Source organism: Diplotaxodon limnothrissa, linkage group LG4, assembly GCF_057381915.1.
Source record: "Diplotaxodon limnothrissa isolate DT_005_m linkage group LG4, D_limnothrissa_male_GT1.1, whole genome shotgun sequence".
NCBI classification, from domain to species: Eukaryota; Metazoa; Chordata; class Actinopteri; order Cichliformes; family Cichlidae; genus Diplotaxodon; species Diplotaxodon limnothrissa.
The window spans coordinates 1,674,956-1,686,257 of NC_140599.1; the positions used below are offsets into that span (position 1 = coordinate 1,674,956).

General features: G+C 45.3%; 1 protein-coding gene across 1 annotated transcript; it reads right to left on the bottom strand.

Annotated features, from left to right (window-relative positions):
- Positions 1–8,499: 8,499 nt before the first annotated feature.
- On the bottom strand, positions 8,500–10,538 carry LOC146632985 (ADP-ribosylation factor-like protein 4D). The gene is made up of 2 exons (XM_085351921.1): positions 10,095–10,538; positions 8,500–8,664 (listed from the first exon to the last, which is right to left on the bottom strand). Exons 1-2 carry the CDS (start codon positions 10,536–10,538, stop codon positions 8,500–8,502), a joined length of 609 nt encoding a protein of 202 aa, XP_085208047.1.
- Between the last annotated feature and the right edge of the window lie 764 nt (positions 10,539–11,302).

Genomic DNA, 11,302 nt, shown 5'->3' on the forward strand with positions numbered 1-11,302 from the left:
TCAATCCCCTCAGTTCTGACTACCTTCCCTCTCTTTGTTACCATCCGACTACACTTCTCCAGTCCGAACGACATTCCAATGTCATTGCTGTATAGCCTGGTAGTGTGGATCAGTGAATCGATGTCTCGTTCACTCTTGGCATACAGCTTGATGTCATCCATGTACAGGAGGTGGCTGACAACTGCTCCGTTCCGTAGTCGGTATCCGTAGCCAGTCTTGTTAATGATCTCACTGAGGGGGTTCAGGCCTATGCAGAACAGCAGTGGGGACAGAGCATCTCCTTGGTAGATCCCGCACTTGATGGTGACTTGTGCTATGGGCTTGGAGTTGGCCTCTAGTGTTGTACGCCACATCCCCATTGAGTTCCTGATGAAGGCTCTTAGGGTCCCATTGATCTGGTACAATTCTAGGCATTCCAGTATCCAGCTGTGGGGCATTGAGTCATAGGCCTTCTTGTAATCAATCCAGGCAGTGCACAGGTTGGTCAGTCTGGTCTTGCAGTCTCGGCTGATTGTTCTGTCTACCAGTAGCTGGTGTTTTGCGCCTCTGGTATTCTTGCCAATTCCTTTCTGTGTCCCGCTCATGTATTGACCCATGTGCCTGTTCATCTTAGCCGATATGATGCCTGACAGGAGCTTCCATGTAGTACTGAGGCAGATTATTGGTCGGTAGTTGGAGGGGACCGGTCCCTTCTTGGGGTCCTTGGGGATCAGGACCGTCCGACCTTCGGTTAGCCATTCCGGGTGTCTCTCGTTAACTAGCAGCTGGTTTATTTGTGCTGCCAGACGCTCGTGGAGTGCAGTCAGCTTCTTTAGCCAGTAAGAAGATGGCTGAGTATCAAAATAATCCAGCACTCCTGCAAAGTCCCATATTTGAGCACACATTAAAAAAAAACATCAAATTATAAAAACCTTATTGTGCAAATATCACACATGTTACCCCAAAACTTTTTTAAAGAATATATATATGTGTTATGAAACATATTTGATATATGAAGCCACCATTTCATTATAAATATCCAGATTCTGGGCCTTCATGCAAAGATGGTGTGCAACTCACCCTCTCAGAATAAAATGCTGCAGCCTGAAGCCCTCGAACCAAAATGAACAGACAGCTGCTTTTTACTCTATTAAAACTAATGAGTGTGTCAGTGGTAGAAGATATGGCTCGGGTAAATAAGCATTTCCAGCGTACCAGTGCTGTACTATGGGTTTCATAGGTTTGGAAAAGGACGTTGTGTGGCTTAACATATGTACTGGTATTTATAGAGCACATTTCTAGTCCAACTGGCCACTGAAAGCACTTTAGACTTTAAGCCACACTTACCCATATGGGGCTTTATTCCATTCAGCACTTTATCTTACTTACACACATGGCCAGTCTAGGTTAATCACTAATGCTTATCTTTGGACTGTGTAAGGAGCCGGAGCAGAGAAAACCCATGCAGGCGGAGGAAGAACATACAAACTCCAGACAGAGAAGCTACCTGCGGTGTCTAACATCAACATGGTAACAGCACTTCCTGTTTCCTGGATAAAATGTGCACATGTTTGAGAGTGTGAACCACAGCCCACAGCAAACATGCTTACTGTACAGCTGGGTTTAGTTGGGGGTTAGTGGGTGTAAGATCATGTAACACAGCTTATAGTCAAAGAGAACTTTGTGGCATATTTTGGAGCATTGTTCTCCTGAAAAACTAATCTTTTGATACTTTTTAAAGTCAGTCAAAACTCCATTGTTTAACAAGGCTGACATCGCAGGAATGTGGTTCACTTACTACCAACACTGTGCATCAAGGTAAACACAGGCTGCTAAATTTAAAATATGAATCGTGATTTACTTTGTTACCGATTTATTTTCTCACAACAGGAATGTGTAGATTCATAGTTTAGATTTGTTTAAGCCGCTTCGTGAACAAACTCTTGCTGTTTATCCTTTGACTTGTTCGGCATGTTTCCTCTCATAACATTACAGGCTTCTGAATAAACTGACTGAACTCACTGGGCCATCTGTTGCTCACACACACATATACATATGAAGATCCAATTCACGTCTACTGTTTTTGTCATTACATCATCACCCAGAGTCCTGAACAGCTGGTTCCCACATGGGAAATATTGACTGAGCATAATCCCGACCATCTTTTTCTGGACAGCTGGTGAGCAGAGAGTCAGCTCTCACAGAACTGCTCTGCAGACTCTTCCACTCAGTGTGCAGGGGATGAGCAGTGGTTTTAAATGCTTAAATGGACTGGTACTTATATAGCACTACTCTCCCGGAGTGCTCAAAGCGCTGTCTCTCTCCTCGATTTGAGCACTTGAAGCATCGACTTGACTACAAGTCTCAATAACCTCTCTCTCTCACACACACAGTGCTTTTACATATATATATATAGTCATATTAGTAAGCAGCCCCCCTCCTGTGGTACCACCTGAACCACATGTCCTGTTTCAAACCACATTTTTAGGCATCTGTTTTCTGATCCTTAAAACAACAATGATCCAGGCTCACATGCAGTAGAATAAGTTACTTGAGTTGCAAGTGTCATCATGTAGATATGTGAAGGTTCTCAGTGATCCAGCTCATCGTAGTCTGAGGAGCTTTGAAAGAAAAGCATCAGGACTTCTTTAAGTTTCTTGAAAACGTTTCATCCAAGAAGCTTCTTCATTTCTAAGGTCAAATGGAGGAGAGTCCCAGATTTTTTTTAACCCTTATAGGAGTGTCCCCCAAGGGGGTCATGGACCCCCTGTTGATCCTCACACGAGCCTAATTTATTACCTAATCACACGAGCCAAGGTGTGAAAATGGGTGTAGGTCACAATCAGCCAAGGTTTCGTGTGAACCCATAATTAAACCTAGCCCCACCCTATCACGTGATTGCCTGAGGTCAAATGGCCCAGGATGTGAGTGGGCGTTAAAGCTCCGCCCTCTGTTCAAGGATGGTTGTTCACAGTGGACATAGGCTGTATCCCGATTCAGGGTCTGCAGCCTTAAAGGCTGCATTTTAAGGCCGACTACGTCACAGCGACGCGACGAAGGCTGTCCCAATACAAAGGCTGCTCGAAATGCGTCCTTCATTTCCCTGAATTTTAAGGATGTGGCAGTGTAGACTTCATGGCCCAACATATCCCAGAATGCATAGTAAACTTTTAACAGTAAGTACTGAATATGATGTCAGTTATTTATGTGCGAATGTTTAATAACGAAGAACATTAAAACATTAATGTTGGCCACATGTCGGCAAAGTTATGTGACATTAGTGATGTGTACGACTAACTTAGTTTTAAAGCCTTTACTTTAAAATATATATATATAGTCGACCTTAATCTGACAGAGAATGTGATGATTTTGTGGATAATTAAAGTCAGTCATATATCCACAAACACAACAAGCTGAAAGTCAGTGATGCTGCTCGGTTTGCAGTCCTGAACATCACGGCACAAGCAGGATCCACTGCACTGTTAATGTGAGCTGTGTTATATTGCTGCCTCTGTTCGGTGGTGTCGAGCCAAACGCACTTTAACGTGTGTTTGAACGAGCTGACGGTTCACTCGTTAAGCTGAAAGAAAGATGCTTTAATCACAGCAGTCACACATGTGTCCACTGCACCATCTGGAACTCTTCTTGTTTACACTCGTAATAACACAAACACTAAATCCTGCTTCTCTGGTGCTGTTGTGTAGCAGTGTGTACACCTGAGACTGTCACCTGTCTGTCTGTCCTGCACTCTCTCTCTGTTTCTTTCTCTCTGATTGTGGAATAAAAGTATGAACATGTGTTTATAAGTTACACTTGTGTTTGAATCCTGCAGCTTATCACACATTTGATTTCCATGTGTGACGACTGCAAGTGTCCAGAGTGAGGACAGACTGAGGGACCCACTGCTGCACATCATCTGTGAGGCTTTGCAGCCCTGATGATCCACCAGGACAAACTCAGCAGTGTGTGAGGAAGAGGAGGAGGAAGAGCCAGCAGCAGCTGACAGATGGAGAGAATAGACAGACTGTTCCCTGTTTGTGAAGGACTGCTAGGAAAGTTTAACATAACTGTCTGTGCTGAATCAGTCTCATTAGGTAATGTTCACATAATGTGATCATCCCAGTGTTTCCAGTGTGGGAGAAAGTACTCAGGGCCTTCAAGCTACACACTATGAAAGGCAGCAACAAGTTTAATGTTCAGAAACCTAAAGTCTGTATCAGCAGCAGGATGGAGCTAAAAATAAATGTTGGTTTCAGTTCTATGAAGCTTTGAGTATTTTGGATCAGTAGCTGCTGTGTTTGTTGCATCATATTGCTGTAACTGTTTATATATGATCTATATGTAACGCGCGGCGACACTAAAGCGGTCGCGCCAGAATGTCACGCTAAAAAGAAAGATTCTTTAAAATACAAGGGGGAACAAGCGAGTCAGATACCACGGGCACAGAGAGGAAGCAGGTCGGATCAGAAACAGTTTATTACTGGGCCAGGGAGCACAAATAAAAACACCCTTAAAATGTACGTAATAAAATGTTGTCAATCTACTAAAACAATTCTAAAACCTGTAAAACTACCATTTTCTACATTCACTAAACAACAGTAGACAACAGTAGAGGCCCTGCTCACAAATGCAGGCAGAGGTAAACCTCTGCCCTGCTGCCAATCACAGCGTCGTCTCTTACTGTTGCCGTTCCATGAGGTCAGGACTGGGTCGCCGCGTCACGCTGGCCATCTCGCATTAACCTTCCAGTCTGGGGCCTCCCTCCTTCAGTGCTCAGCTAGCCTGTTTTTAAAAGGTCTTTACACAGCTGATAGGCCACCTCTGGACACACCCCTGCCTCAGCAGGTGGTCCCTATCAGCTAATTTGTCCCATGTGCAGCCAGTCCACAGTGGATAAAAACCATGTTACATAAAACACTAAAAACCATGCAATAGAAACAGAATAAAACCATGCAAATAAAACGACACTCATAAATAAACACTAAAAATCAGAATAAAAACAATATACAAGATAAATACAAATTTCCACTGTGTGACATATATGTTACATCATATTCTATAAGGATGTTATGTGTTTGTAGACTTTCTGCCCAGTTTGACCCATTTAGCAGACGTCAGCCTGTTTAAGGCTCTGATGTCTATTCTGTGTGACTTACAGCAGTTATGACATGGTCTGATTTTCTCACCCAATAAAGGAATATTTCATATATCAGTCTGCTCTTCATTCTATCAGACACAGTTATCACAGCTCCTACATTTGCTTTTTACACATATATGTAAGCATTGAGCCACATTTAGTACCAACATATTAAATGAACAATATTTGTCTCTTATATATGATACATCTGTATACACACTGTCACAGATACTTGTCTTTAAGTGAAGATTTAAGGTGATAGGAAATATAAATAAATGCAACTTGAATCTTTACTGAGGCTCAGTATTTGACACAGAGTTCATGTTCACTGCTGTAATAACTGATAATGATTAATATAATAACTATAATATTGGCCATATTATATTTACATTACCACAGTGAGATGACTTTAGTCTCATGAACAACATTAGCTAATTGTTATTTACTAACTGATCTTAAAATGACTGTTCAGCACAGAAATGAAGCCCAACAATCATGTTTCACAGTCCTGTGGTCTCAGCCTCAGATACTCATCACATCACACAAAGCTCTTGTAGAAACAAACAAACAAATGAACAAAATATGTTCTCCTTCATTTCTGTCAAACAAAGCTGTATGAAACGTTTCCAGCTGTTAGTATCATGGTTGCTAGGCAACCTGGGCGGCACGACGGAGGCCAGACCGTCACATTTCACGAGCCTACAAGCCTCGCACTTCCAGCCTCTTTGAGTGCGGCCCTTGAGGACCAGTAAGGCTGCAGACCCTGAATTGGGATACAGCCACTGATGCTCTTTGAAACCATCTGTCTTCTCTGTCCAAAATGTGAATGCTGGCATCCTCAAAGAGTGACCTTTGACCTTTAGATGCAGATGGACAGCTGAGGTGGGTCTTGCATATAGATGGCAGCATTTTTGTGTGTGTTTGTTTGTTATTGTCTGTCTGCGAAGAAACCCGATGCTGTGATCCTCGGGCTTTAATGTATCCAATTCTTCATCTAAGTGTTGACTTGTCTCCCTGCCCGTGAAACAGTAGCAACACTAGTGCAGCTGCAGTGTTTGTCATGGTTGCATTGCCTGCAGGGAATGTGCCAGGTATCTAGACCAGCCTGTTTGTGACACCTGATGTCTGGGTGTGGACCAGCACGTTTACGTCAGTGCAGCTGCTCTTCCTGCTATGACTGTGTACACAGACAGCTGGCAGCAGGGAATACAAACCATAGAATGGGAGTGCTGGTGTACCAGTTTCTGTCATATGTACACAAGAAGTCATCTTGTGTGCTTGTGTTCAGCTAACAAAACCTCCAGATAAGCCAACGTGAATTTCATTTGAAATTCTGATTGAGTGGGCACAGCAGGTTTGATCAGGGATTTAAATGCCAGGGGCTGGGGGTTTGAATTTCATTTGAAATTCACGTTCACTTTGGGAAGTTGGAGCGCATGGAGGAAACCCACGCAGGCAAAGGAGGACATGCAAACTGCACACAGCAGATAACAAGGTTTGAACCAGGAAACGACCGGGTCCCTGTGCCAGCTACAAACCAAATCCATTATTTGATACCCAAGCAGCAGCTCACTTTATTTGTTCAATAAAGATGCCAAAGAAGGTGTGAGCAGCCTTGTAGGATAAGCTGACTCCCCATGGGCATGCAGTTCGATCAGTAGCCTGAAGTATGCACATCCTCCTCATGTTTCACATTCAAGAAGAGCTTGTAACACTGAGGTGATTTCTTTGAATAGCATTTCCTTTTTCAACCTGTGGATTAACCTTGCAAGTCACACCTGAAGTCACACACGCCCTGTACACACGCATACATGAAGTATGCGTGTGTACAGGGAATCATGCTATTTACTTTTTGCTCCGACAGCTGAGGTGCAGCAGGGGGGAGCCTCCAATCAGGATAATTGCATTGACTGAGGAGCTGACTGAGTGGGCACAGCAGGCTTTTAATACCAGGGGGGTTAAGCTTTGTCTAAACTCCTCGTGGGATGGCTGAAGAATGCCTTTCCACTTTGGAATATCTGTATGGACTATTGTTAGTAATTCATCAGTGATGATAATAACTCATGGTCATTCACACCCAGAGGATCTGCTGCCAACCATCCCTAGCTGGGGCCTTCCTGGGTGGAGTCTGCATGGGTTCCTTCCCACAGTCCAAAGACATGCACAGTATATATGGTGAGTCCCTGGCTTCCATTCAGACGTGCTCGTATGTATTCACTGGTCTTGAAATCAGAGCCAGAATAATGGTGTTAAACAGGAATGAGTGTTTGGTATTTAGACAGCTATGTGGGTGTGTTTCACATTCCTGTGTGAAGCTTCGCTGCGTGAATTTCAGAGGCTGCCAACAGAATCGTAAAACACCGAGTCCATCCATCACAGCAAAAAGCACAAGTTTTATTAGGATTCAGTTCAACTCAGCTTTATTTATAGAGTACCAAATCACACGTGTGTGTTCAGTCTGTAGTACTGTAAAGCTCAAAGATGGCACCACACCTCCGCTGTGTGCACATCGCATTGGTGTTTTCATGCAACTCATTTTACACAACTTCAGGAGAATTAAGTTTATACATATCGAGCTGTACAGGGTGTGACAGCCGAGAAAGACTTCAGCAAACCATGAGCCTGATTTAAATAATTACAAGACAAAAAACAGAACATCATTAAATTAATATGGCATTAAATAAACATCTTAATATTCACTGAGGAGATGCAGACATGTGTTAGGGTTAGGCTAACAACATCAGCAGACTCCCGCGTCTGCATGGATACTACTGAGGACCCGTCCAGGTGTACCCCGCTTCTGTGGCAGCTGGGACAGGCTCCCAGGGCACGATGAATAAAACAATGTTCTCAGGGAAACAATGCTAACGTTGCTCAATTTATTCATATTTTACAAAACAGTATGAAGCCATTGTAAAAACTTGTCTGAACTTAACAATCCAGAAACATCCAGCTGTGAGGAGCAAAGCCCGGTGAGAGTGACAGCGATATGCTCGGGCAGATTCAAACACAGGAAGTTCCTGTGGGTGCACAGAAGTGTTGCTCAGTCTGAGGCAGGGTGAAGATTTAGGTGATCGGGTGTAACACGGGCCGTCTGCACCAGTAACCGAACATCCTTCGACGTTAGTGCGTGCTTCAGTGAGTGTTTGCCAGCAGCGCGGTCACTCCCTCCGCAGAGCTCTGTGGTCCTCTGAGAGTTAAAGACAATGAGAAGCAGTTTCAAAGGTCCAAATGTCTCCAGGAACAGAGTCTACACTTGGTTGGAAACACTGCACCTGATCCACAGGACTGACCAGCTTCTTTCTGGTTTCCCACATTCACCAAGTTCCCCGAGTGTCACAGACACAAGTGCTCACAAATTGACCTGCACCCCTTTATTTCCATCAGCTTTTCTTCTTGCTTTGTCGGAGCATCCTCTTCCTCTTCACAATCATCTCATAGAGTTTCTCCAGGCCAGGCTGCAGACCCTGACCATTCAGTGCTGAGCAGCCCTCCGTGTGGTGCAGGGTGGAGGAGCTCAGCTCGTGGAGGCCCAGCACCTTTTCCACCTTAAACGAGAAAAGTGAGGTTAGTCCCAACCGCGTCATAGGAAGCAATAAGCTACGAACTCTGAGTGTGAAAGTCGCTTTCAGAAGCAGGTCCTAAAGGATGACGTACGCATGTTTCTGCAGGAGTGATGAGGCTAAACAAAGCACACACCATTAACCGCACTATCCTCTAAACAAAAGGACAGACCAACAAAAACAACATTTTTTCACTTTACAGTTGTGCTGATGCTGCAGTTTACGGAGGTCACCCTGCAGCGACGGCACATCTGTCGCTTCATGTGTGACTCTGTGCTGTTGCCATCTCTGCTGGCTCAGGTGTAGGGCGAAGAAAATAATGTGTTCATCCACAAAACTGGAACTTCATGCACATGATGCACCCACATCATGCTGAACTCCTGCTACATGCAAACCTGTTGCTCCAGCCCACTCAGTGCCTCCCACAGCTACACTGTGTTTGTGCTGGCAGGGTAGCCTCAAATGTGCACATCCATGTATTCTTTTAATAACAAACATCACAATGTATGTGCGTCTGCCCTCTGAGGGCTCAGCGAGGCTGAAACACAAACTGTTATGACCCATGTCATCATTTTGTGAGCTGTTTTTGCTCCTCCAGCCTGAGAGTGGTGGTGTTCTTTTTCTCTCCTGTTTTTGCTAATGCAAGTTCCAGGTGGAGGCTGACGGCTGCAAGACTGAATGGGGCTGGCTATAAACTGGGACACATCAAGACTGGCATGGCCCTGCCTACTTCCTGCTTCCAAATACGTTTAACCCTGTACTTTGTATTAAGTTGTGTACTGTGTGTGGTGAGGTTCCTGTGGCTAGATGAGCTAGACTCGTTGTTTTTGTATATACTTTATAGACCTTTGTTGACTGACCTGGCAGCTGTAGGGTGTTTAGGTTAGAGACAGGTCGGAGGCTTTATCACTCCCACCCCGACATTTCCTTTCTCTAACCATAAATATAATATTCAGTTGTTGGCAGCGTTGGACGTTCCTATCTTTCTCGTGTTGCGCTCTGTAGGCTGGGCCAGAACAATACAAATACATAATCAGCTGCTGCTCCAGCACTGAGAAGTACTCGCCCACCCGGTGACTTCTGCCTTGGCCCAACACTGCCTACGGTCCCTGCTCTACTCTGCCACCTCTGTGAGCACAGCCGAGGACAGCGACACATCTAACCAGCCTTTCACACAGAGCATTACTCTATGCACTTTAAAGGATTTTACTGACCTCACATCCAAAGCCAGCCTAAAATCACCAACCTACCTAACATGCTACGAAGGAAGTCCCCACGCAAACTGATGGGTGGAAGTGTACTGCAAGTGTAGAGTGACTATACCTCCAACCACAGCCACAGAGCTAAAAAAGAACAATAAGAAGTAGATGCTGTGCCCAGAGCAATAATGCCGGCCATTCATATTTGATAATTACCTCTGTAGATGACAGCGCTCCATCCAGGTCTTGTTTGTTTGCCAGAACCAGCACAGGAATCCCCTGGTTTTCAGCTGACCGGGTGATCCGGTGGAGCTCCACCTTGGCCTCCTCCATGCGCTCCATCTCCGCTGCGTCCACCACGAACACCAGCCCGTCCATCCTCCGAGTGTACGACTTCCAGAGGGGCCTCAGCTTTTCCTGACCACCAACGTCCCACACTTGGAAAGTTGTGGTGTTGGCTTTGGAGTGTCCGATTTGCACTTTAATCCTTTCCATGTTGAATCCCTTGGTGGGGCTGGTCTCAACAAACTCCCTCAGCTTGAGTCTGTAGAGCAGGGAGGTCTTCCCTGCAGAGTCCAAACCAATCACCACCACATGCAGTGACTGAAAGTTGGGGAGGAATGGGCTGTTAGGGGCTGTGCCTGTTAGCTGGTTCCCCATGTTTGTGCCCTGTGATGGAGTGGCCGCTCTTAATGAATAAAGCAGATCTGGTTATCTCCTCTGGCTTGTTACTATTCTGCTTTTTACTTGTGTCCAGGGTCAGCTTGCTTTCTGCATCCTTGGCAGCGAGAGTGTGTGTCAGGGGGCTCTGAAGGTGTTTGAAGAGTTTACTTGGTTGGAAAATACTTCACACCCTGGCCTCACTTCAAAGGTTACGGGGGAGGGCAGGCTGCCTGGCTGCAGTCACTGAGGACCTGAAGACAAAAGAACAGACAGATGAAAACTCGAGTCAGCGTTTAACAAACGGCCCTGCCTCCGTGAGCATCTTCAGCAACACCAGTGGAGTTTCTATTTCCAGTCTTTTCCAGCTGTGCCCAAAACAGAGCTGGAAAAACCAGGCTCGGGAAGGGAAACCGGAGGAATCCTGCACTACCTGTTCTGGTTTCTGCGCACTTAGTATCATGTCTCACAGTTGGCCCTCTGAAGCAGTGCTACAGACAAAGTAACGACAACAGAATCAAACAAACTATGTTTATATCAAAGCACAAACTAGTGTCAACTGTGACTTCCCCAATAAAAGCTCTTATTTACTTTGAAGACTCGCATATTCCACACAAAAAGGTCACAGTCACGCGCGCACACACAAGCCTTTGTCTCTAGAGAACGAGGAGGAGCCGGAATCCCAGAGGAGGACTAAGCCGACAGCCGCCGTGTGCGCTCCCGGCACACACGGCGGCTGTCGGCGCAGCTCTCGGGTCAGCCAG

Coding starts and splice junctions, on each gene's coding strand:
- LOC146632985 (XM_085351921.1), bottom strand. CDS start 10,538: ATGGGGAACCAGCTAACAGGCACAGCCCCTAACAGCCCATTCCTCCCC. Junction 8,665..10,094: donor GAGCGCTGTCATCTACAGAG/GTAATTATCAAA, acceptor TTCTCGTTTAAG/GTGGAAAAGGTGCTGGGCCT.